The sequence below is a fragment of the Lytechinus pictus genome, chromosome 14 (assembly GCF_037042905.1).
Source record: "Lytechinus pictus isolate F3 Inbred chromosome 14, Lp3.0, whole genome shotgun sequence".
NCBI classification, from domain to species: domain Eukaryota; kingdom Metazoa; phylum Echinodermata; class Echinoidea; order Temnopleuroida; family Toxopneustidae; genus Lytechinus; species Lytechinus pictus.
This window is the reverse complement of record NC_087258.1, coordinates 1,433,000-1,460,591: the sequence shown is the minus strand read 5'-3', so window position 1 is coordinate 1,460,591 and position 27,592 is coordinate 1,433,000. Positions and strand designations below refer to the sequence as shown.

Below are 27,592 nucleotides of genomic sequence, written 5' to 3'. Positions count from 1 at the left end.
AACAAGTGAAAGAGAGATACCGGTAAAGAATGGTACAAAATATTTGATAAAACAAAATCATTTTGACTGTTGTTATTTTAACGACTAATCTTGTTATCTGACAATATTATTCCCTAAGGCTAAGGTTTCATTAGCATGTCACTGGTACGGTACGGTGAAAAGACTATCAATATTATTTTGTAAACAAAGAATCAGCTGTTCGCAGGTACGACACACTTGTTATTTCTGATCGGGAGCCGGGGTACGAGGGTGCGAGGCCTCGGCTTGAGGCCCGGCTGCCTAGCGCGAGCGAGGTACCGGTACGGTACTAGTGGAGCTGATCCCATGACCAAGTACCAGAGACTGTCTCGTGACGTGACTTGACAGGCATCATCATTCTCTCTATCGTTCATGCAGCGCAGAAGGAGGGAGAGTTTTGAGTTCGGCCAGCGCCAAAACAGTCAAACAGATCTAAGGTATGGTAGTTCTACTTGAATCTTATTATAAGGAACTGTCTAACGTTTATAATTATAGTCGTTAGTTTTTGTTTTTCAGTTTAACTGTATGATGATGGTCCCTAACCCAGGCAGGAGCTCCGGCCCGCGGTGCGCCGGATCTTCCTGGGGCCGATTGCACGAAAGGGTCTTTCCAAGGACCGTCTTTCGTGTCGCCCATCTTTTATGATGCGCTATAAGCGGGGTGTTTCTGAAATCTATGATAAACAAATAAAATTCGTAAGCTTGCTTTTAAATCAAATTTTATACGATTACATGAGATATCAGATCGTTTTATAAACAAATATTTTGTTTATTTCAACGAACAAATAAAATATAGGCCTATTTGCAGATAATTTATTTGAAATGCGTTTCACATGGCGTATCATAAAAGATGGGCGACACGAAAGACGGTCCTTGGAAAGACCCTTTCGTGCAATCGGCCCCTGGGCTAGATAGATGGTCCCCAATTGTAAGTGTGCACACCTAACGATTTGATTTAAGATATTAACATGAATTTCTTTTTATTTTACAAAATCTTTCAGCTGATAATGTTCCCTAGACCTTACATCATTATGACTGAGTTACTTAGTATGCCATGCAAATATCTCGTGAAAATTTGAAAGAAATTTTCAGATTGAACAAAAAAAATGGTGATCCATGAGTAGTCTGCGTACCGTACCCATTCACTTTGCACACAATTCGAGGATTTTGATGAGAAAAGCTGCATTTTGAGGCCGTCACAAGAAATGACCAAAAATTATTTTCCACCATTTTTAATCTGATTTTATGATGAATATCTGTCTTTCCCGGGCCTGGCTGGTCTCTGTCCTCATGTCCCCTTTTTTGTCCCTTTTGTACATAAATGTGTCCCTCTTCTCTCCCTGCCTCTCTCTTTAGTTATCATATTAATTATTATATTGCCATTTCTGTGTTGTTTATCCAATGTTCTTTGAATTCGTAATGAGGAACCTTAATTTACAAGCATTGCTTCACTTAGGTCTCCTTGTCTTCCTTTAAAATTATTTCTTTTCTGTCTTAAGCTGTATAATGTATTTAAAAACAATGTTTTCTGCATACTCTGTTTTATGCATACCTGTATGTTTTATCATGTACTCTGCTTATTGTTTCATACACACTTGTATGTTTGTCATGTATTTAAACTCAAAGTTGAATACTTGAAAGACAAATAAAATGAACTCATTAACTTAATTATGAACTTATGAACTCCATGTATTGCATGTGTAAAGTTTGTGTTTGTTGCGTATGGCAGGCAGGCAGGGGGTCCTAAAGCTGCGTGGGTCCTAAAGCTACGCACCACTCATCGCGCATACAGTTTTTATGGCAAATGCGCACTCTGTGTGTGGAACTGTGACTGCAGAGTGACGAACGATTCCTATTCAATTTTTTCTACAGAGGCTGCAGTAAATCTCTAAATGCAGAGAAACCAACAACTGTTTGGAATTTTGGAGTTATATTCGCTTAAATTTCATTTTTTCCTATATAATAATATGAATATATTTTAGAAATTGAGGCACAGGAAATACTATTTTTTTGCATGATAAATCGAGTGCGTAGCTTTAGGACCCCTTCTACATTGGGTGGCGAAATCAAGAGGTGTTCGGAAAACATGGCGGGATTTTCGTATTAGTGAGTTTTGCGATATTTTCTTCTTGGTTAATGATCTTTAGAATGTTTGCCACAGATTAGTGAAAGATATTTGTTGAAATATTAAAATTGGGATAGTTTTTATTGTTTGAAAACAAAGTGCATAGCTTTAGGTCCCCCCATCATACATCTTCTTTTAGTATTTACTAGAATAGCGCAGCGCAGATATGCGTCTGCGCAGACAAGGGGGGTAGACTGTGCATAATTATTGTGCAGTTGGTAATTTATCAACTCGTATCCACACAGGATCATTTTTCAATCTCTATTTTTAATTAAGAAAAAATAATTTAAAGAATCAAATTTACGTAAGAGCCAAGTTATATGATGAATAGCTGTAATGGAAACTGACACTTTGACAGTGTCAAAAAATGAAGTATTTGTCCCAAAGAAAAAGAGAAAATAAGCCAAACATTACCAACCTTATTTCACCACACAGGGAGTAGTAACAATGAACAAGGTTATATCAAAACCCTTGTTCATAGAATGAGTGACTTGGACCATGTAATGACGGTTACAGGAGTTCAAACCCTCCCCCCTTAAATTTTCTTGATACCCAAACCCCCTCCCCCTAAAATGATTTTTTTTTTTTGCTTGTCAATTTTTTGGGGTAGGAAACGAAAATTGGTGGTGAAGACTTTTTTTTTTGCTTGTCAACATTTCATTCGTTCATTCAGCTGGAGCCCCTTTAAAAAACACTGCGTACGCTACTGTGATGCAGTAATTTGAAGTGCACAGGAGCCTAATCTGCAAGTGGCGGTATAGATCTAGAATGTTCACAAATAAATTTCTACATTTCGGTTTTTATTTCATTGACAAATTATCATTTTGTTGGTTGGTAGTGACGTGTAAAGCAGTCTATTTCGACTGGAGATTTCATGAAAAACCCCGCTCCAGTCTGTACTTTCCCCCTTCCCATTGACTCAGTCTATTGGTAAATTGATTGTGTACTCGTATCATGTCATGGGGATGTCTAATTTTTCATGTCCTCCATGCGTGCATAATATGGATTATCTTTCTTCCTTACACAAACTTCCAAACCCACCTCCATATCCCTTCATCTTTATTAGACATCTTGATTCTTTGTTTTGTTTTTTGTTTTGATTGAGTGGGTGTGAACACATTTTCCGAGGGTGAGCATATTCTGATCATAGATCTTATTTGTTATTATAAAAACTAACATGAAGTGGATGAGGAAATTACCAATTATTCTTAACTAAATTACCCATTAAGAAAGTCATGATAAACACCCTTGTACTGTATTTATTACTTTATTACTCCAAAAACAATGACTTGGGGCTTCTTGTTTTGCTTTGTGTGTCTTCTAACTACATGTATACTGTAACAACAGAATTTATTCATTGACCACTGAATACCTTTACCAAATCAAGAGTACATTATAAGGCTAATTTCTTCCATGGATTTAAAAATACTTGAATGACTATACTGTTAGCCTTATCTTTAGGGATTCTGAAACAATCTTTGGATATATTGTCTCTTTCTCTGTGTATAATTAAAGTGTGATAGTCTTCAATATTCAATCTCTACTGTCAATTGTCTAAAGTTTTTAAATAGCTTTTGTTTAATATGGTAGCTCAATGTCACACCTGTTTAACCTTGCCCTTTTACTAAATATGCCAATTTGCCATTACTTTTTAGGTGAAGGAGGAAGTATGACTAAATTGAAGATCATGTGAATAATGCCAAGGGCTTTCGATGGAAGACGAAGTTAGTTGACAACAACTTAATACTGAAGTTCTTGTCAGGCCTAGAATTTGTATTGCCAAAGTATTGAAAATGTGACATTGGTCTTGATATCGCTATAGAACACCTTCCACTACAAAGTTGGAAACAATGGTACATGTACCTGCAAGTTTATGGGTTCTTTATCTACTAATCTTAGAATGTACACTTCAAAGTTCACATGTCAATTGTAGCCCTAATTGTACATGTACCTGTAGGTCATCATGGTTTTTCTTGTTTAAAACTTTGCCGAGATCCACCCACCCACCGTCACATGTAGGTGCCAGAAATGATAAAAGGGCTCATTGCCGTAAAAACTTCCATGTTACAGGTCGAATCTCAGCATGAACAATGTATTGACAAGTGCTCAGAAATGCAGAAATTATGCATCTTTTATTGGATTTGCGTTTGGTTTACGAATATACAAAACCAAATAACTTTGACAGTTGAGGTCATGGTCTTAAGATGATTTTTTAAAAATTATCTGTGTGGTTTTATTATGTTATTGTGAAAGCACTTGGAAACTTACATGTCCATGCTCAAATTTTATGACTTATTAATACCGTACGGTATACCGTATATTTGGTTGATATCCAACCTGATGTTATTGAGAATTTACTGATAAATATACATGCATGTGCTTCATTATCTTTTGTAAACAATCTGTCATGAAGCTTATTGATAGGCGTTCTTTGAATCAAAGCTCTGAAACCATTCTTTTTAATCAGTTTTGTCTTAAATGTAGCTATGATTGATTATTATCAATATCAATATATCATTATTATTATTATTATTATTATAGTTATTGTTATTATCATCATCATCATCATCATCATCATCATCATTATTATTAGTAGTAGTAGTAGTAGTATTAGTGTGTATTAGAACTACAATGTATTAAAGCTGTTTGCTAGATCTACATGTTGGTATTTTTAACAGCATTAAAATGGAGGATGGGGCTTTGATAAGCCCAGCATGTACCTAATTAACACTCAATAAACCTGGATATTAAGACAAATCAACAGTTCAAAAGTTGGGTGTCAATAAATGTGTCACATAATGCAGTCAATCCTAAAATAGTGCAGATGTACATTTAGTCTGAGAATTCAGACCACTTTAATTATTCATGAGCAAACTAAATCTAGATTCTTCCCTGCAAACTAAATAGTGATCAGAGGATAATCATAAAGCTTCATGATTATTTTAATAATTAGGTTATTTTATACCCTCACCAGGGTTGGGCTCAATTACAAGGTAATTGATTAATTACGTAATTAATTACGTTTTTGAGTAATTGTTGTCATTGAAATTTTGAAAGGGAAAGTGTTCAATAGTATGTAATTGACATGAATTACTGTCAATTATTTTTAATTACATTCAATTATTATTACTCTACAATAAACTTACATAATTTATGATTTAATTTCATACCCTTTTTCATTTCAACTGCTTAATACATGTAGCATGAAAGAGTGTGTAATAGGCAGAATCCATGCTCTTTAACAAAAACCTTCATCTTTTCAGTTTCTGTGTAACTTAGAGTTATGTGAAATATGTTGTGCTAAAATACATACAGATTACAAATTGATTTGATTTTTTATGACTTTTATATAAAGTAATTGAAATTGTAACTGACAAACGTAATTGGTAATTGTAATTGAAAAAAAAAAGTAATTTAATTGAAAAGTAATTGTAAATGAACATAGGCCTAATTTATTCAATTGTGTAATTGTAATTGAAGAAAGTAATTCAGCCCAAACCTAACCCTCACAAATGATATTTCTGTTTAAAACTAAAATCCTTGTATCTGATTGGTAAAGAGCACAAAGGGTATGTTAATCGGTTTTGTGTGGCATAGTTTAGAAACAGCCATTAAAGGGCTAGTTCACCTTGATAATAATAAATTTATTGGCTTTGATAAACGCAGACAATATTAGAAAATATCTATGAAAGTTTGATCCATCAAAGAATATCAAGATATTTATTTATGACTGTGTAAAAAAATTGCCCATATATCATAAAATATAAATTCCATAAATTATTCTTTTAATTAAACATGATCTATTAAAATAGAAGATGCGCTAAAATTATTCATCAACCACCAAAATAAAATCACTTTCCCCTTTTTTTAAATTGCCAAAATATTTATCATACATCATACAGAGGATCTGCTCATCTGACTTCACAAAATCGAAACTTTAGAAATTCCGTTTTTCATTGATTAACAGATTTTCATCAAAACCTAGGTTCACTATAAATCTCAATTTTCTGTTTTTATTAAAACCTACTTACTGTCTGGGTGCATGCAACTTCCCTTTAAAAATATTTAAAGGCTGATTAATTAGATACAGCAATACTGAAGGCAATATACTTTTTTCCCTTAAAGGACAAGTCCTCCCCCAACAAAAAGTTGATTTGAGTAACAAGAGAAAAATCCAACAAGCATAACACTGAACATTTTGTCAAAATCGGATGTAAAATAAGAAAGTTATGACATTTCTAAAGTTTCGCTTAATTTCACAAAACAGTTATGCACATCCATGGTCGGTATGCAAATGAGGAGACTGATGACGTCATCCACTTACTATTTCTTTTTGTATTTTATAATATGAAATATTCTGATTTTCTCTTCATTGTCAAGTGTGAAACAACGATTAATTCTTCCATGAACATGTGAATTTAGCATTGTTTGATACTATATGGTTCAGTCATGTTGGTCCTCACTGTCAAATCTGTAAAAAATAAAATATTGTATAATTAAAACAATAGAAAACAAAAGACATACATGTAGAGGTCTAGTGAGTGAGGGACATCATCGACCATCTCATTTGCATGCATATCACTGTTTTGTGAAAATTAAGCGAAATTTTAAAATGTCATAACTATCTTATTTTACATCCGATTTTGATGAAATTTTCAGTGTTATGCTAGTTTGATTTTTCTCTTATTTATTCAAATCAACATTTTTCTGGGGTGGATTTGACCTTTAATTGTGAGGGATAATGAACAATGGCAGTTCCAATCACTTTTCACTCTCTCACTATTACTCTACAAACAGATTTTGTTCACTCGATAGTGGACTGATGCTTCAAAAACAAACACTCCAAAATCTACAGAAATTGCTTGCACACCTCATTTGAGGCCATCTTTTCATATATATGGCTCATTGACTGGAATCTTTTGTTGGATTCCTGCCTTTTGTGCGCTCTTTTATCACGGTCGCTCATGCTGTACGAAATTCAATGCCATATCACTAGGTGGTTTCAGACCGCCCCGAAGTTCGGCAGTTCCAGGTATTTTGGTAATTTGAGAGCAAACTACGCGTAATTTCCCCGAAAGAAAATACCCGCTAAATAGTAGGTACTTGGCGAAATTACGAGAAGTTTCGTGGGGATTTTTCCAAGGTCGCAGGTATTTTGGCAATGTGAAAGCTATTTACGGGAACTTTTGGCCCAGCGTGTTGGGTGGCTGCTGAGCTAGTGATTTTGAATGTCGCGCCTCGCTTGCATATCAGACCATACTGCGCATGCTCGTAACTTCAGGAACTTATCCCGAAAGGTATGTTTCAGGGCGGCGTGAATGCAAGAATAATTTATGGGTATTTTTTAGCCTTAAAAAGTTCTCGTAATTTAACGGGGATTCTTATGATCGAGGCGGTTTGAAACCACCTTATTTGATTAGAATTGTAATTTAGATCTATCGGCTGATCTTCTCATCCATGCAGGTATTTATCTGTGCGTGCTGGTAGCAGTAGAAACTATTGATGGTCTGAGGGAGATTGAGTTAATTACCACACCACAGTTTTCATTTTGGTACCTGAAAGAAAAGTTTGCCAAAGACATCATGTCCTCCAATGGAAACGTAAGTACAGACTAGAATTACTTTATTATTGATATGTATTCATACATTTTGGTACCTTTTGATTATCATAGTATCTGATTTTATGCGAATATCTACCAGATCTAATGTTGCAGTATAACATTATGATGATCCATGGGTGTATGAAATAATTTCTTAATATCGGTACACTCAAAGTTTCAGACTTGAACTGTGAGTAATACTTAATAGAAAGATAATGGCCAGTATTCTGAATTTTGTTTTAATTTAATATCTGGTCTACAGTTGTGGTTTGAATATGAATAGTAAATTGTGACAGGTACATGTATCTCTAACAGTATAAGCCCGGAGTATAAGTTCATTTTTCCAACTCATTTTGCACTCAAATTATTCATATTAACTGACTGGAATACGGAAATAGTTTGTCTTTATCATTGAAACGTGAGAAACGAGCCAATATAGGAACATATGTTTATTTTATGCAATTTAGAATGTTTTGGATTCCCATAGTTTTAACACAGAGTTAGACCATGGCCTATATAGCTAAACCAGACTTCAGAATATGGGCCAAAATGTTCTAGATACATGTAACTCAGACAAGAATACACAAACAACAAATAAATTCAGAAAAAGCTAAAAAAGTTACAATTCTGAGTTTACACCCCTATAATTTTTTTCCAACCCTTTTTCAAAGACTTCCTTAAAATTATTGTTCACTCGTGAATGGACCCAACCATATTAGCACCATTGTATTATTGTCCATAGGATTAGGAGAATCAGACGAAAATCAAATTTTCTTCTTATAGCCTTCCTAACAATAATGAAGCAGATTATTGGATTACCCGTAAGAAGAAAATTGATGATTCCTATACAGTACTTATATATGAAAGCCTGGCTTTAGATTTCTTTGATTTATGGTCAGCCGTTCTGCATGTTTGGTTTGTTTGATCATGCACATCATTCCTCTTGAATTGAATAAAGAGCTGCTCATGATCCTTGCATGGAGTCCCAAATTCTATTAAAAAGACCATCTCTCCAGTCAACCCTCCAACTCTGGCTTGGCACTTCACATCGAGACTCACAATGCCACATAGTGGTGCGTCCGATGATAACTGTATCATAAGGCAATTTTCCATGGCAGTACATTTACTAACATGAACATGCTGATCATAAATCTCATTCTACTCTGGGTGATATCAGAATGGTGTCAAATTTGTCATGATATGCACCATAATCTCTTTTTAAAGCTATGATCGCACAGACATAATCACAAATTTTCAAACATGAATCAGGTTACTTCGAGATAGCATTCAATCAATTTTTTTCCTTTTCAAGCCCACCTACTGCGAGTTTGACCCAGGAATCAATCTACACTGTAGGTCGACTTTGAGTTTGTGCAATACAGTACATGTCTGAAGTAGGCTCATAGTCGAATCTTGAGTTAGATATCTCTGTTGGGTTTTCCATTCATGGTACTGTGGAATTTGCTTTCTAATACACTTGTTTCAATGCTTTATGTTTGCATTTTGAGAGCTCTTGTTTTATGACTGACATAATGTGGCTTGATTTGAATTAAGTGTCTCTGTAAAACATGTTTGGATGAAGAGGGTTTTCAATGTAATGCAGCCATGTGTGTACTGTATAGAGGTCACAGTTTATTGAGAGAATTATTAATAGATATTCAATATTTTTACAATCATCCTGCCTGTTATCTTTTTCACCTTGTGTGGTAATTTGATGATATTCACGTGATGCTATTATCTTTTGTTGTATATTTTTATAGGGAAGAATCAGCCAGCTTCGGCTTAAAGGACCGATAGCAGCTCCTTTCACTCCATTCAAGCAGGATGGGTAAGAATTTTAAGATTTATCCACTTGTAGATAAATGAATAAATAGACAAATAAATGAATAAATAGATATATAAATGAATAAATAGATAAATAAATGAATAGATAAATAGTTCAATAAATGAATAGATAGATAGATTAATAAATGAATAAATAGATAAATAAATGAATAAATAAATGAATAAATAGATAAATAAATGAATAAATTGATAAATAAATGAATTACTAACTAAATGAATCAGTCAATCAATCAATCGATAAATCAATCAAATGCCCAGAAGGTCTAATTTCCACTTTTCTAACGAATATTTTGCACTTTAAAAATGAACATTTGGATCATGAATAGTTCATCTACATACTCAAATAGACTTAATAGTGATGTTTAGATGAAGTCATTAAACTAAATATGCCAAATGGCATTTTAATAGACAAACTGGTTGAAGATGAACTGGATGAAGGCCATGCGGGGTGAGGCCAAACAGGAAATAGGCCATACAGATTTAAACCAAATGGCAATTACACTGTAAAATCTATACTCGTTAAATCTTTTTGATTTTAAAGCGTTTAATCTTTTGACTTTAAAGGGAAATAAAACCTTTACATGAATGGAGGAAAATCAAAAAGTTTAATTATACATGTACTTGAAAGTTATAAATTAATGTTTTGAAAATGAGACTATTTTTTTTTCATCTTTTGCATGATAATTGTTTGTCTAAATAACTTTTGTATATGAAGTGATCTAGTGTAGTACAGTGTATGTAGGTTTCATGGTAGCTCTCATGCATCTTTCTTGGGCAATTGTTGGTCCTGAAAAGGACCACCCAAACTCGACGTTCTTGTTGTCTTCAGGAGAATGAGCAAAGTTCGTAAAAGCAGGCCTTAAAAGGTGCCATATGCAGGGTGCCTTCCAGGGTACATGTACATGTCTCTGATTGGCTGGATAAGTCATGTGACATCCACATATGCGGACTTAGGTGACAGCACACAAAATGAAGTGATCTCATTTCTTATTTTAGATTCTTTCCTACTATGTTTTCTTTGTTTTCTTTTTTATTTTCAAAGGGAGATTAACTTTGATATCATGGAAGAATATGCAGATAAGATAGCTGCAGGTGGTGTTAATAATGTGTTTGGTAAGTTAGTACTTTACAAGCATTGGTGTTAAGCTACATTATAAACCATCACATTCAACATAGACAATACAATGGGGAACGCAGGAAAACTTTACTTTAGAATTGCATAGGCTTGTAGTTTAACTTAGACCGTGGTGCTAAAGTTATGGGGAGCCAAAAGTTAAAAAAAATTGTCATGTATTATTCATCTTAAGTTTACCAATTTATTTCCTAAGTCTTTAATGGTGAAGACAACTACCTTATTTTATCCATCCCAGAGAGTTAAGAATGATTTGAAGGTCAAAACAGTTGATAAAGCAAACCTGTAGGGGAGACCGGGGTTAGTTGGAACATTTTTGACAAAAATGGCTGTAAAATCCAAATAGATTTTATTCGAGAAACAATCAATATATGTATATCAGCTTGAAGCATACATGTACATTGTATATCTAAGGGCTTCAAATGCACCCCATAAAATTTTAAACTCTATTATGGTTACTGAAAAAAAATCCACCTTGAACAAGACCATCGCAAACGTTCCAACTTACCCCAATACGGGGTAAGTTAGAACATGGTATGGGGTAAGTTGGAACACTGCATGCTGGTCAATTAAGAATTATACTAAAACTACTTCAAACTGTACTGCATGGTTTTAGCCTATTTGCTTTATTTTTTCAAGTTCAAAATATTTGAAGTGTGGATTTGTTGAACTTTATGTTTTCTATTATACAGCCACTTACGCAAGCAGACTGTGGTAGAATTCCGCATATTTGGGTGCGTTTGATTTTACATGCAATTAGTGTACTATCAGCAATGTCATGTACTTCTGCATCAAATTTACAAGACAAAAAGTAATTGTTTATATCTTTTAATTAATTATTCATTATGCAAATAAGCATGTAAAATTTGCCCTAAATTTGTTTTTTTAATGTTTTTGCCTTTAACTCTATTTATCAAGCTAGTAGCTATTTTTTGGTGAGAGTATCAATTTTCATATTTATAACAAATATCCACCAAAAATTGCAAAAATATATAATTTCTTAGGTATTTTTTTTTCTTTTTATTTGTATAAATTGTTTTTTCGAACCTTTGTTTTTTCCGATGAACTTTGCGGGACTCTTTTGTGATCATAAATAGCATAAAATAAATCTATTTGAACCAACAAAAGTAAAAAAATAATCATACATTTATGACTTTTGGTTGAAAAACACAATTTGCATTGACCTTGTACATGGAATCACGTTTTTGAGCAACTTTGGGTCCGACATGCACGTACAAAATGTTGCGTAATTTCGAAATCGCGCAAACAGGCATCGCAAATTTGGTCTCAAATGATGCGCAAGACTTGAAAGTAAAAAGTCAGTGAGCAGTGTAGTAACAAAAAATTCGCGTGACGGCGTAGTGACCAATTTTCTCGAGGGGGGGCTCAAATTGACCCCCCCCCCCAGTTTGATAAGGGTTAATATTGCATTAGGGGCCTGCAATAAGCCTTAAATGCACACTCAGACCTAACTGATAAACAAAACAAGCATGGTATACAATACATGTTCAGAAGAGTGTGAAATACTTTATATATTTTTATTCATAATTATGTTTGGGGTAAGTTGGAACATGTTCCAACTAGACCCTTCAATTTTGTTCCAACTAACCCCGGAGGCCCATTTGACATTTATAAGCTTACAGCACAAAAATGGGACTTCGATTACCATGGCATATTAATAACCTTATTTTGTAGCCTGGTACAAGTGTCTATCAAACCCCCAAAGTGGCCAACTTGATCTATTAACTTCTCAAAAAATAATAAAACATTTCTGAAAGAGAAAAAAATTACTCAGAAGGTCAAAAAACAAAAAGTCACCAGGCTTGTTGGGCATGTGTTGTCTGTAATAGGGTGGATGGCTGTTGATAATGAAAATAAATTGAGGGCAGTATTGCAAAAATTTATTTAAAGACGTTAAAGAAAATTACAATGTTTCAACTTACCCCACGTTCCAACTAACCTCGGTCTCCCCTACTGTTTGAGATTTGTGTCTCAATTTGCTATCCATAGTTAACCAACAATTTTAGACCAGAGTTTGAACTAAACCGGACTTCAGTATAAGGGCCATAGAATCGTCATTTTATAGCAAGATTCCTGCTAAAAAAAGGACATGGCACAGACTTTTTACAAGTTGCCTTTAGAAGCATTCTATACCAATGTTGAATAAATATATGGTGTTACATGTAGTTTTAGATACTGTACATTCTGGTAAATGTTAAAATATGTGCATGTACATTATTTTGTGTTATTTTCAATCTCCTTGGTTAATCAACATGCAAGAGTGGGGTCCTTTCAGAACATTGAATAGTGTTAGAATACCATAATATTATTTTCGTGTTTTTACAGTATTTGCACTCTTTCTTGTTTCTGATGGGTCTTTTTATGAAATATTTCTTTGATTTCAAAATAAAGAACTATCCATGATAATAGAAACTGTGTAACACTTATTTATTTATAACTTGTATTGCAGTTAATGGGACTACGGGTGAAGGCATCTCCATGACAGTACAGGAGAGAAAGGCAGCAGCTGAAAAATGGATAGCTCTAGGAAAGACAAGGTATGTCGCACTACACTGGGCTAGCGCCATGAGTGTCTTTGAATGGTGTGTGTGCTCAATATTAAGACATTACCATTATTATTGTTGTTATTACATACAAAGAGATTTACAATGTATCTCTGGACCAAGATGTTTCGTCTGTTTTGTTTATTAGTTTTAAACAAATCTTTCTATTGTCTCCTAGAGAAGCACACACTAGCTGCCTCACACCCTGAACGTACATGGACACACAATTCAAACAAAAAATAACAAGCTCACATTATTACACTGGAAATCAACTGTAGAAGGTTGAAGAAAGAATCAACTAAATTGGAAGTCCAAAGTGTTTTTTTTATAACTTACAGCCTCACATAGGCTTGTAAATATGTTTTTTTTTCTACCTTTTTAATGCATTTTTTTAATAGTCTCCCACATTTATGGAGAAAATTAGTAATGAAGCATTCTGTATTCATGGGAGTAAGCATTCTCCAAACTAACAGAACTGACATAAATTTTTGGCCTGATAATAACTTATGACCTTAGTTTGTTTTGGTAGTTCTCAAATGGGCAGTGATTGTATCCTACATCATAGTATAACATAATTTATCAATAATTGTTGCCCATTCAATTACACTATACATTACTCTGGCTTTGGCTCAAGCTGCTGCTTCCAGCGCTTGATCGATGCATTCAGGGAATTAGTCCTGTTGCGTACCGATTCATCTCACGCGGATTGAATATCATACCTCTCTGTTTTTGTGTAACCTGACTATTATACAACATTAATTCATTCTTCAGCCACTCTTAAAAATTGAATTATTAGAATTCCTGGGATGGTACTGTAGACATTGTGTAACATGTAATGTACATTTATGTGCTGGGGTAGAATTTGAGCACCATGATGATGTCACTATAATAGGCCATCTTTTGCCCATGCCCCCCCCCTCCATTAAATACCCTGGCAGGCAATGCACTTTAATAGTCATCCTTGTTTGTTTATTTTTTCTATTGCGTTTCTATTGTTCATAATTTGACACAGATTTCAGACAGTTATTGTCCATGTTGGAGCTGCAAACTTGAAGGACACTCGGGAATTAGTGAGTATTGATTATCAAAAGTTCAAGGCTTTGATTCTTGAATCAATAGGCAATCCAAACGTGACCAGCTTGATGAAACGTGCAATTTACAATAATATCGAACTCATATACTATTATAGCCTTAGTATACAGTGCATTAAAGAAAAAGGAAACCTGTTTTAGAGATGCATTGTAGATGTAAACCATTGAATGTGAACATGCTCGATCTAAAATTCTAAATAAATAAAGATGCAGTTGATTTAAGAGCGCTGTGTGGAGCAGTTTGGACCAGTGGATTAGCTCCAGATTTTGAAACAGAGGGTCAAGGGTTCAAATCCCATCCATGGCTTAATTTCCTTCAGTTAGAAATTGATCCATGATGTAGCTGCACTCAACCCAGCTGAGGTAAATGGGTACGTGGTTTGAATTTATCCCTTGAAACTCTTGAACATGTAACAGCTGCTCTGCTAAAGCTAGGGTAATTATACTGCATTACTGTAGACCACTTAGAGATAAATGATAAATTGAGTGTTAGGTGCTATAATGTATTAAGCAAGTGTAATTATTGTTATCATTTATTCATCTACAGATATTAATACAGCATAGTTATTATATGCTATACAACAGGGCCAACATGCATTATTCTGCATGCTTATTCCTGCATTAGCTTGATGTATTCTTTACCTGGATATTTGTTCCTTTGACAATACCATGCACTAACCTCATGCCAAGATAATATGATTCTATTGCATACAATATACATCATGAACCTCATTCATCAAAGCCAACAATATTACAAAACCCCTATTATAATACAGTCCCTCTCTCGTGAATGCCATTGTGTAGAATACAAGTATTGAATGAAATGCACATGAGTGTATTACAGTCAGACCGCAGGTCCCTATGCTAATGAGCAAAAAGGCCAGATTCATCCAAATCATCTCGTGGCTGAATCCTCCTCCTTGCAAAATCTCGTGATTCGTGAGATTTTCTTTCTCTAAGAATTTACCTGTTTTAACCTCAAGTTAAATGAAATATTATTGCACCATCAGATAGAGCAAATGTTACTCTTTCATATTGGTCATTTATTTTGTATACAATATTTTGTTAAATAAGTAAATTTCTGGCCTGAAAATGTGCGTCAAAACTGAATTTTCTTCCTCTGTTTTCTTTTGCAAATTGTGCAAAACGTTTTATTTTGAGCCTCAATGATATCTATATCACCATAAAGCTGAACTTCTGTACTTTCTCACAATGCCACTCTTGATATGCGGCACCTTTTAATCGGGTCAAGATCACACTTTTCCCACCAAGGTACAAGATGAGATTTCTGAAATTTTGTACTTGCATGAAATCCAGAGTTCTGATTGGCTGGATAAGGTTCACAGAACAACAGGCGCGGGGTATTTGAGGAGATTACCACATGGGAAGTGTGACCTTCCCATGAACCCAGGCACTGGAACCGTTGAGATTTTTGCCAGTGTGTGGTCTCTTTGACCAATCAGAGTGCAGTATTCTTGTTTTCAAGCTGCTTTATGTACATTGTACTTGGCAAATGAAAAGTGTGATCTTGACCCGATTAAACCAATTCTTATTTTGAAACCTATATCATTTTAAAGCATACATATTCAGCTTTATCATGATCTGAAAATCATTTGGGCTCAAACAAAAATAAAGTGTGAAAATAGCAGCTTTTGTCAGGTGAAAATAATTATTTTGTAGCATATTTAATCTATATTACAAAATCTTTGAATAAATTCAAACACATGACCTGAAAGAATTATTCTTCTTGTTTACAATGATACCAAATTCATGAAATTCGATGCACAATTAGAGCAGCAATGACCGAATGAAAAGAGGTGTTTAGGTCCGCATCAAGCTCATTAAATATGCAAAACATCTCAAGTCATGAATATCACTTGGATGAAAGAAGCCACTTTCTTGGGACCTGCCGTCTGACTGATTAATCAAATGCACAATATTGCACTCAAGGCCAGCCGCATTGTCAATATGTTATTGTATAGAAGGTTCTTGTACACATTTCATCATTATGGAATAGAACAGAATAGGATGTGTGCATTAAACCACAATACAATGATACAATGTATATGTATATCACAAGTTGATGCCCATGTTTTTATGACTGCTTGTGGGAACGAGGGATGTGTCGAGGGGGGGGGGGCAAAAAACATAAGTGATTCCATGTTATGTGAAGTACATTGGAGTGCATGAAAATGGTGTATGGTTGTTGCCATTGGTAGTTACCAAAGCTTGTTGACTCTTTGTTACTATTGATCTGCCTAATTGCTTGGGTGATATATCACTCTTCAGATACACTAACGTTCAAATATATGGCAATTATTTAAAGGTCAAGTCCACCCCATAAAAATGTTGATTATAATCAATAGAGAAAAATCAAACAAGCATAACGCTGAAAATTTCATCAAAATCGGATGTAAAATAAGAAAGTTGCGACAATTTAAAGTTTCGCTTATTTTTCATAGAACAGTTATATGCACAACTCAGTGACATGCAAGTGAGAGAGTCGATGATGTCACTCACTCACTATTTCTTTTGTTTTTTATTGTGTGAATTATACAATATTTCAATTTTTGCAGATTTGACAATAAGGACCAACTTGACATTACCATAAAATGTTAAAACAATGGTAATACCACATGTTCAAGGAGGAATAAAACTTTGTTTCATAGAACAACAGGGAAAAAATTTGAATGTTTTATATTTCAAATAATAAAATACAAAAGAAATAGTGAGTGAGTGATGTCATCAGTCCCCTCATTTGCATACTGACCAGGATGTGAATATAATGTTTTGTGAAATTAAGCGAAACTTTGAAATGTCATAACTTTCTTATTTATATCCGATTTTGATGAAATTTTCAGTGTTATGCTTGTTGGATTTTTTCCCGTTTTATTCAAGTCAACTTTTGGTTGGGATGGACGTGTCCTTTAAATAGCTAAACTGATCAGGCCATATGTTCATGTTTTACACGTTATCCCATTATTGCCTTTCTGTGTGATGTACATCAACATGTGACTCAAAGGAAAATGAAATTGCTGAAGTATTTTGGTGACTCCCTAATCTTACAACATACATTTACTATTATATCCATTATGATAATAATATATTTTTAATCTTTAGACAGTTTCTACCACTTTTCACTAGTTATCATGACCAAATAAAGTCCAAAACCTTTTTTTTTTATCACTATTTTATTAATAATTTCATTTACATGTACATGTATATACTTTTTTTATAGTAGATTTATATACATGTAGTAGGCCTACTGATTTTAACAATGAATTTCAATTTCATTTCAATTTCCAATATTAGTTTCAGTTCAAATTTCCATTTCAATTTCAATTTTAAATTTTAATGTCAATGTAATTAACCAAGTGTTATGCTATGCACATGTATATTCGTATACATGTATATCGTGATTTTCTAAATGTTTCTGTAAAAAATGCGTTCATTTTCTATGCCATGTTTTGTATGTTCAAAACATGTAAAAATGCAAATTTCCACTTTTGGACAATAAATACTATATTATGAACCTTTATATACATGTAGTACTTAATGCGTTATGTTTCTAAGCACTCTAGTGACATTACTTCTGATGTCTACATGTATCTTTTAATTTCTCTTTGTTTTTTAAGGGAAGGCATGCAGAAGAACATGGGGCCAGTGCCATATCAACCCTACCTCCTATATTCTTCAAACCCTCTAGTATAGGTAGGTAATGTAGGCTGACTGCAAGAACTCATAGAGATACACAGTTTTCATGAGAACAGAATTGATCTGCTTTTACCCTTCAAATTGGTAACACTTACAGTAATCTGATTTTGCTCTTCAATTTGGCAATAATTGTCAATATGATTTATTTTATTTATTTTCATACATTAAAAAGGGCAAGATTTCAACAAAAAGCTGACAATTTGCATTTTCAAATTGTGTTTTTTTGTTTCATGAAGACAAAGTTAATCTGCTATTGCTCCTCAAATTGGCAAAAACAAAATGTTTTCTATTCATTTTCATACATGTACATTGGAGTGTTCAATATACTACATGGATAATCCATCAAACAATATACGAATTACAAAAGATCAAAGAAATACATCTTTACAAAGTTTTTATATAATAATGAGATGTCTGCAGGCAGGTACATTGTACATACATGTATGAATAATATCAATAAAATAGAAAATTGGTCCATTTGTCATCTAAAAAATACAAGAATCACAATTGGTAAAAGTAGAATGCCTCAAATAATTAACATCATTGATATTTTATGGCATTCTACAATTGTGATTCTTTTATGAAATATGCCATATACATGTATAGTATCAATGCTAAAAATGCGATTTTCTTGAAAATTATTTTAGCTGTGCATAAAATACCATGGACAAGACACACCTCCTGTTTAAGATATCTGTTAAAGCATTTCACTTTCTTTCATTCAGAATATTCATTCTTTTTTTTTTCTTTGTTTTTCAGAGGGTATGGTGAATTTCTTGGAGCAGGTAGCTGCTTCTGCTCCTAAAACTCCTTTCTTTTATTACCACAATCCAACCATGGTCGGCAGTGATGCGTGTAAGTTGAATAATGTTACGATCATGTATAAAGTTCATCTGTGTTGGTTGAAAATAAGTAAAATTTAAACTTTTATTCACAACACAAAGAAAATTCAAAGAATTACCTCGAAATTCTCAGCTGCTAACTGCTGCCTTCTTCAGCGATGATCGAAGTGACCAGATTTGACCTATAATAATAATGTTGTTAAACCTGTAGTCTACTTGTACCTGGTTGAACCTGTATAAAGCTTATCGGAATTACATAAGTCAGCAATCAATGGGCCATAGGGAAGCTCAGTCCTGCCATGGGAAAGATTGCAATAAACGTTACGGATGGTACGTGTATTCTGATTAAAATAAACCCATATTTAACCCAAGTATAAACTCGAATTTTAGACCACATTTCTAGGTTTCATAATACTTCTTCCATACTCGTGGCAAAGATAATATAGCATGTATAGTTCATTAAATATTTTGTTTCTTTGTATTTTACTTGTTTCACTGCATTATCATTTTTTGACAACTTTTTGTTGAAGGATTAGTGGTTGATGGATTATCATGTCAACTTGCAGTCTATAAAAATATGGTGTAAATTAAACTAAATCATGGCTATTACAATACCACCCTATGAGTTTTAATTCTTTTGATGCTATGCATTTCCGAATAATCTCATTGTAAAATGGATACCCTGTAGGATGTGAAAGGGAATGTAGTATCTCTAATACTTGAGACTGGAAGTTCTTTCCAAATTTTTTTTGGCAAGGAGTAGAGAAACCGCATGCATTGTATGCAAGCAAGCCAGATGGAGGTACTAATATACATGTATCTGTAAAGTGCTTGGAGATATTGTTCCGATGTATTAAGCGCTAGAGTTTGTTCCAGAAGGGAGAAAATTAGTTCTTGTCCAAGCTAATCCAATGATTTTTTATGTATTTTGTACACATCATTGAGATGTCACTCATTTGATTAGTGATATTAATCAAGACTAAAATATGAAAGTGTATTGTTTCTTTTAAATTATCTTGTCTTTGTTAATAATACATGTACATGTATGGAATTCAGGAACAATGACTCAATATGTATATTCTCTACCACAAGGAAATAGTTATGAAAAAATCTATTTTTCATTTCATTTTTTAAAATTTTAGTTACTATGGAGAGTCTTGTGAAAGAAATTTTCTCATCCAACCGAATACCGACCCTATGTGGTATGAAGTATTCATCCACAGACCTGTTCCAATATGGACGATGTTACGCTCTCCATGCCGACTCTTGCCAATTTATGTACGGGTGTGACGAGGTAATCAGGATAAATGTTACATATCAAGTTTCTGACAGTCCCAGTTCTTATTACTGCCCTTGCTCAATTTCTATTAAAGGCTTCAATGACTATAAGCACCAATATGGCAACACATGCCTGCTGAGCCATTTTATTATTTAATCCTACAATTATTTCTTGATATCCATAATTCATTTCTTGATATTACAACCCTAAATGATTTTCAAGAAATAATCTTTCCTTTTAAATGCTAGTTAACAGCAAGAGATTTATTCCAAGAGTATCCTATTTCACTGTTAGCTCATGAGAATTGAAATGAATGAGAATCTGAGTGACTGACTTGTAATAATAACAAATACGCAATGTCTATAACAATCAGATTAAAGGATTTCAGAATCTTTTATCTTTTATTGCAATTTTTTTTAATATAACATATTTTAATATTTAGTGATTTACCACCTATATTGTAAGCCTAAGAATTTTCCAGTCATTTTGTAAGATTATGTGTAAGTTTACAAACAGCTGATATTAGAAAGTCAAAAGGGGCCTAAGCTTTCGATCCTAGCAGAATCCTCGTCGGAGGCAAAATGCTAGTCGGAGGCAAAATGCTAATATTAAAATGACCTTTGGTTTTTATTTTTCTTTGAGCAGCAACTCTTGCCAGGAATATCAGTGGGTGTTGAGGCATTCATTGGAAGGTAAGAATTCTACTTGCCATCAATTAAATCTTTCTAATTCTCCTGTATTCTCTCAAAGATTACTTTTGATTCTGGCTATCCCCCCATCTTTCCTAACTTATTGTTTCTGGTACCCCCTTTCCTCCCCTAATTCTTTTTGCTTTACCCCCTCCCCATCTCCAAACTTTTCATTTGCTTCTAGAAATTCTCCTCCCCCGATCTTATCTCCTGTTCTTGCTATTCCTCCTTCATCCCTGTAACTTTTCTCTCCCCATCTTTTTTTCTGTTCTGTCCTCTCTCTCCTGTACTTTCATTTCTCCTCCCATCTCCCGTCTCGCCTCTCCTCTCCCACTCTCCCTTCCCTCTCCTTTCTACCTTCTAAACCTTCATTCCTCTCTCTTTCATTCCCCTCTCTCTCAAGCCCGGCTCACACTATGCGATTCGTTGCGACACGATTCTTTAATAAATTGCATTTTGCATTAAATGTGAAAGTTCTAAGGAGTAAGATTATTTCATTTGAAGTTCAGCATAAATTGCCTTCAAGTTGCAGTCGATGATGATGTCAACATGATTTGGAATTGAATTTGTTTTTATTCCTACAAGGAGGCTAGAACTACAGACTGAATTTCGATTTCAGTAGTCCTACCACAAATCTGAACTCTGATTGCTAAGATTTTATTGGTGGAATGTTCATATCAAATGTTATTACAATTTCTTTGAACGAATTGCAAAGTGTGAGCCGGGCTTTACACATCTCCCTGTCATCTCACCTATAATGTTGAATGAATTAATATGTACATGTTACTATCTTTTTTGTTGCATTTTAATATATTTTTATTTATCTATTTCACTATCTTTTTGTAGCATCTTAATATATATTTTTTTATTATATTCATTTCACTACAGTGCTCCATTTATTATTGATATTAATATATCATTCATGAGTGCAGGAGAAAATAAAGCAAACAAATTTTGTTGTTGAACATCAATGGGGATAGGAAAGGAGAAACAACTCATTCAACCTTCTCATTATCTTTTTTTTTAATCTTCATCGATAGTACTTACAACTATCTAGGCAGAGTGGCCAATAGATTATTTACTGCCTTTAATGATGGTGATATGACCGTTGCAAGAAAAGAACAAGTAAGTATCTACTAGATTGAACTTTAGGTAAAAGATAATAATGATATCTTATAGGGTACTGTTTATTTTTATACAACTCCCAAGAATGTTCTGTAATCTGATTGGTCCAAATCGAATCACATGATATTCAGCGAATTGCACAATTGCATCCAAAATGCACTATCCTGCTCTCTATGTCATACCAAAAGTACTATCCTGCACTCTGACGTCAGAGTGCAGGATAGTGCGAGGTCTGGAATTATCTAGAATTTAGATCAAATAGCATTCAGGGCAACTCAGTAACATGGGGGAGGAGGGGAGTTGTATAAAACAAACAATGCACGCATTCTTGTGCATAGAGGACCTAAATAATGAACTCTGTGCTCGACTCGCCAAATGGATATACCGCACTCGGTCCTGCGGACCTCGGTGCGGTATATCCATTGGCTCTTCTCGCACATTGGCCCTGCATGCATGTGCATTATTTGTCTACTATTGTGCACCTGTTGACCTTGTCAGGTACTCATGACGCTCCTACAAGTACATGTATATTATCCTGACTCAGCTAGGCTCCCATTTTTCTGTGCCCTTAGATTTTTATATGTAAACTTGAAATTTGAAATGTACATGTAATATAAAATGCTGCATAAGCAGAATAGAAGAGCAAAAATTTTCTAATGTTTGATAGCTATAGTCCTTTCTAAATTCAAATTAGTTTTTCATTAAAAATGAATGAAAATATTTATCCCTAAAGTTCCAGAATGCTCATAATATTCATCTACGACTAGTTTTCTCCATGAGTTAGAAAGGAAATTGCATACTGTTCTATTAAACATTCTTTTTCTTTGCATGCAGATTTTTTGTTTACATAAATGTATTTTTTTTCTTTCCTATGTTACATCCAGTTCCGAATTCAAGCACTTGTGGCTGTACTTAAGAAATACGGTAAGTCTTAGTTTAGTCTGTCTTGACATTTCATGGGACATCCAATTTAGATTACAAATTGATGATACCAGATTTAATTGGAATGGCTCATATATCATTGGAAATCTGAACTTTCAGGAGAGCTCTAAAGCTGAAATAGCAATTATGGTGACTTTGGTGATTTTGGCTGTGTTTCACATATACATGTATAACTCTTGGTTTTGAAGGATGTTGTTTGGGATTAAGCCATTATTGTTTGCGCTGTCCAGCATACATTTCAATGTCAGAGCTTTACTCATGAACTAATGTTCAGTGTAATAAATAATTGTACCGTCAAAAGTCTAAACGATCTAATTTGTATCATACTATGATTCCACCAGGGCCCAATTTCATAAAGAGTTGATATGATAGCCACCCTTGCTGGAATGTTGACTACCATGACAACAGTGTAATTGATGCTTCTTGATGGGATCTTCCAATGAAACTTGTCATTCCAGCAAGAGTCGCTATCATAACAATTATTTTAGAAATGGCACCCTGTACTTGTTTTGAGTATTAATAATAGTAACGATAATAATAGGCATTTGTATCGCACCATCTATCTAGAAACAATCTATTCCGAGGTGCATTGTTATTATTATTATTATTAAAATGATTGTAAAGCAAAGAATTATATTTGTTTTACTCTCTTATCCATCTTTTCATATTGTTTGTGCAGGTGGTCATGCCGGTGTGAACAAGGCCATCATGTCACTGGTAGGACCAGAGATGGGCCCCGCCCGTTCCCCTCTTCATAACCCCTCACCAGAGGAACGTGAGCTTATACGCAAAGATCTTGAAGCAGAAGGTTTCTTTGACTGGATCCAGTAAGACCGGTTTCCTAAAACATTCAAAAGAGCAACTCAATCTGTTATGACCAGAGATGGGCCCCGCCCTTTCCCCGCGTCACAACTACTCCCAGTACATGTAGGATCATGAACCCATACGACAGAATCTTGATGCCGAGGGTTTCTTTGATTGGATCCAGTTTGACCAGCTTCCTAAAATATTCAGTGAAGAACACAATCTTATGGGACCAATGATAGGCCCACCTGTTTCTTTGTCATGACCCCTCCCACAGGGAACGTGAACTATTATGAAATGATCTTATTGCATCCAGTATAGACCAAGGGTCATTTCATAAGCTGTTTGTAAGTTATGCAAGCTTTACGTGCAACTAGTGGCCTGTTCTTGGGCTAAAAATACCTCAGATTCTGAAGAAACAATTCAATCTTGTTCTAGAGAGTGGTAAGTGGTAAATGTTTTTCAAAGCTAATGAATGTAGTCATGGTATTGCTGTAAAAACAAATGTATATTTAAAGGTTTATTATGTTGACTAACCATAAAACTCAGGGGTTACAGTGTTGCTAAACAGTTAGTGAACCCCACCAGAAAATGCATTCCTTCTTACCGAGTGTTGAATGTACAGATAACAACACTTCAATGTTCAGCAAGTCTAGAAGAGCAAACTTTATTGAATGTTACATGTATATTTTATCACCTGACTTCACAATTAAATATCTAACAGATGGCAGAACTTGAACACTTTGAATATGTTAACTTTCTGTTGGGGTTCACTAACTTTATAAGCACCACAGTAAATGTAATCATAACAAGTTTTAGGAATAGAAATAATTATCCTTATGATAATAGATGAAATATTAATAATAATGCAACCCATCAAGCACCCATTGTGTTCTTAATGATAGTTGCTGGTTGGCCCATGATCAATTGGGCAAAATTATTTTTTTTGGAATATTTCTATTCTCAGGTTTCTATTTTGAACAAAATATGAATTTTATTTTCATGTTCAATATACAGGAGATGAAATCAAGATATTGGATTTAATTTATTTTCTTTCATTTGTGAAGATTAAAGTAAGAAAAATACAAAATTAAAATTACAGGAACACTAATTAATGCTCAAAAGCATGAAAATTTATGTTCGCAACGAGATCTGGGCCCCGTATTACAAAGAGTTACGATTGATTGGATCAATCGTAACTCTAAGGAAATCCATCAGTGCCATAATTTTTTAGAGGAGATTGGCACAATGTCCTTTGTAAACAAAGAGAAGCTCAGTGAATTTTTAAGAAAACAATGAATTCATGAATATGCATCATAGCTAGGAAATATTTTGAACAAACATGCATAATACATGTTGATGTTGCTGGCCGTCCATAGTTGCGATTGATCGGATCAATCGTAACTCTATGGAAATCGATCAGTGTCATAATTTTTTCTAGAGGAAATTTGCACAATGTCCTTTGTAAACAAAGAGAAGCACAGTGAGTTTTCAAGAAAACAATGAATGCATGAATATACATCATACATGTAGCTAGGAAATATTTTGAACAAACGTGCATAATGGATGTTGACGTTGCTGGCCGTCCATAGTTGTGATTGATTGGATCAATTGTAACTCTTTGTAAGACAGGGCCCAGAATCAGAGCAGAAGACTTAGGTGTACACTGAAAGAAATTAAAAGCTCAAGAGTATGGTATGGGATCACTTTACTTGACATTAAGAGGGAATGAACTAATTCTTAACTAGAATTGTATAAAATTTGCAAGGTTGTCTAAAAATATTGATTTAGGATACATGCCTTTAAGGCATATAATGTAATGTTTATTATAATATGATTGACTGAAAAACGTCAGTTTAATTTCTCTTAGCCTCAAGTTATAGAATTAATAGAATCGCTCTATTTCTATAAGAATAGAGAAGTATCATTTTTTATTTTTTTGAGCTAAAGGCACAATATGAGGTTGAATTGGAAGTGTTCATTTTTACTCAGTCTGCATTTTTATGGATCATTTGTATTGTATATCAATTTTGAATGAAGAGCTATTTCGTATTACTGAGCGAAAAATATTTACTGCTACAAAGCCTACAAGTATGTAGTCCTCACTTGCCCTGTTTACTGTTTTATGTACATGTATATAACCTTAATCCATGCTACATGTACATGTATGACCAATATTTAGACATTTTTAAAGGACAAGTCCGCCCCAACATGAAGTTTATTTGAATAAAAAGAGGAAAATCCAACAAGCATAACACTGAAAATTTCATCAAAATCGGATGTAAAATAAGAAAGTCATGACATTTTAAAGTTTTGTTTAATTTCTCAAAACAGTTATATGCACATCGTCATCCTGGTCAGTATGCAAATGAGGGGACTGATGACGTCACTTATTATTTCCTTTGTATTTTATTATATGAAATATTCTTATTTTCTCCTCATTGTCATATGAAACAAAGTCTTATTGCTCCCTGAACATTTGGAATTTCCATTATTTTAACATTTTATGATTCAGTCAAGTTGGTTCTAATGGTCATATTTGTAAAAAAATGAAATATTGTATAATTCAAACAATAAAAAACAAAAGAAATAGTGAGGACTTCATCAACTCTCATTTGCATATCACTGAGTTGTGCATGTAACTGTTTTGTGAAAAACAAGCAAAACTTAAAATTGGCATACTTGTAACTTTCTTATTTTACATCCTATTTTGATAAAATTTTCAGCATTATATAGGCTTGTTTGATTTTTCTCTATTGATTCAAATCCACATTTTCCTGGGGTGGACTTGACCTTTAATATATTTTACTCCTATATTGTGTTATTACTTACAAACAAAATTAATTTATTTTGTGGATGTAAAAATTACTTAAACTCCATAACTAATTTCATATATTTGAAAAAAACCATATATCTGTGTTTTAAAGAGAATATTTTAGCCTAGCCCTCATACCTTTTTATATGTTTCCCTGGATAAGTGGCATTGTTTCCACTGAATAATAGCCCACATGTAGCTTTTGACCATTTTATAATTATTCAGAATTGCAATTTCCTCTTTATGTGTTATTATTTTGCAATATTTTTAAAATTGCTAGCCACTTTCAGGTTATCAAAATGTTATGTTTTATTGAGAGATGTGGAGAGTTCCATGAAACTATGTATTGAACTCAACAAAGTAACATGGAAACATCTACAGTACTTTTAGGTTTAACCTAATAGAACTAGTATTCAAAGCAGTCTTTGTACAGGTGGATTTGAGTCCAAACTTCATTGTGTGAAGTGAAGACATAGCCAAAGATTTGAAATAATTCAAATATCTAAGTTCAAACCAGAAATTGATTGTAGTTAATATATTTGGTTATTGAGTGTTACATATACATGTATATACCGGGCATGGTTGTACAGTGGTAGAGCGTCTGCCTCGTTAGTTCGATCCTCGGTCGAGTCATACCAGAATACTTTAAAATTGGGACTTTCTGCCTTCTTGTCAGGCGCTCGACGTATGAGAATGGAGAATTGTAATAATAACATATGTTATGCAGGGCCAGCTGGAAGAACAGCTTACAGCTGAGAGTGGCTACCTGGGTAAATAAGACCTATTATTGATATTTTTCACACTATTCTAATGTTCAAATCTTACAAAATCATGAAAGTGCATATTTTTGTATTATCCAAGTGAGGAAATTTGAATTTTACTTTTCAATCAGATATGGGACTTTCTGATGGTACATTTTAATAGTTAATGTATATCAGAAGGCAAACATGTACATGTAGGTGAACATTATCTTCCTATTCTTTGTGATTGTGAAATATTCTTTTTTTAA

General features: G+C 33.9%; 1 protein-coding gene across 2 annotated transcripts; it reads left to right on the top strand.

The window, feature by feature from the left end:
• On the top strand, positions 1-26,336 carry LOC129276798 (N-acetylneuraminate lyase-like). 2 transcript variants are annotated; one of them, XM_064109787.1, is made up of 13 exons: positions 1-455; positions 7,606-7,742; positions 9,502-9,569; positions 10,629-10,699; positions 13,189-13,276; positions 14,295-14,352; positions 18,009-18,084; positions 18,847-18,942; positions 20,072-20,223; positions 20,854-20,900; positions 21,938-22,022; positions 22,907-22,946; positions 23,644-26,336. In XM_064109787.1, exons 2-13 carry the CDS (start codon positions 7,725-7,727, stop codon positions 23,793-23,795), a joined length of 951 nt encoding a protein of 316 aa, XP_063965857.1. In that variant the 5' UTR covers positions 1-455; positions 7,606-7,724; the 3' UTR covers positions 23,796-26,336. The 2 variants fall into 2 exon arrangements, with proteins under 2 accessions (XP_063965857.1, XP_054769176.2); XM_054913201.2 differs by lacking the exon at positions 1-455 and adding an exon at positions 3,796-3,866 and having other exon boundaries at positions 23,644-24,843.
• Positions 26,337-27,592: the final 1,256 nt, after the last annotated feature.

Coding starts and splice junctions, on each gene's coding strand:
- LOC129276798 (XM_054913201.2), top strand. CDS start 3,839: ATGCCAAGGGCTTTCGATGGAAGACGAA. Junction 7,743..9,501: donor TCATGTCCTCCAATGGAAAC/GTAAGTACAGAC, acceptor ATATTTTTATAG/GGAAGAATCAGCCAGCTTCG. Junction 10,700..13,188: donor TGGTGTTAATAATGTGTTTG/GTAAGTTAGTAC, acceptor CTTGTATTGCAG/TTAATGGGACTACGGGTGAA.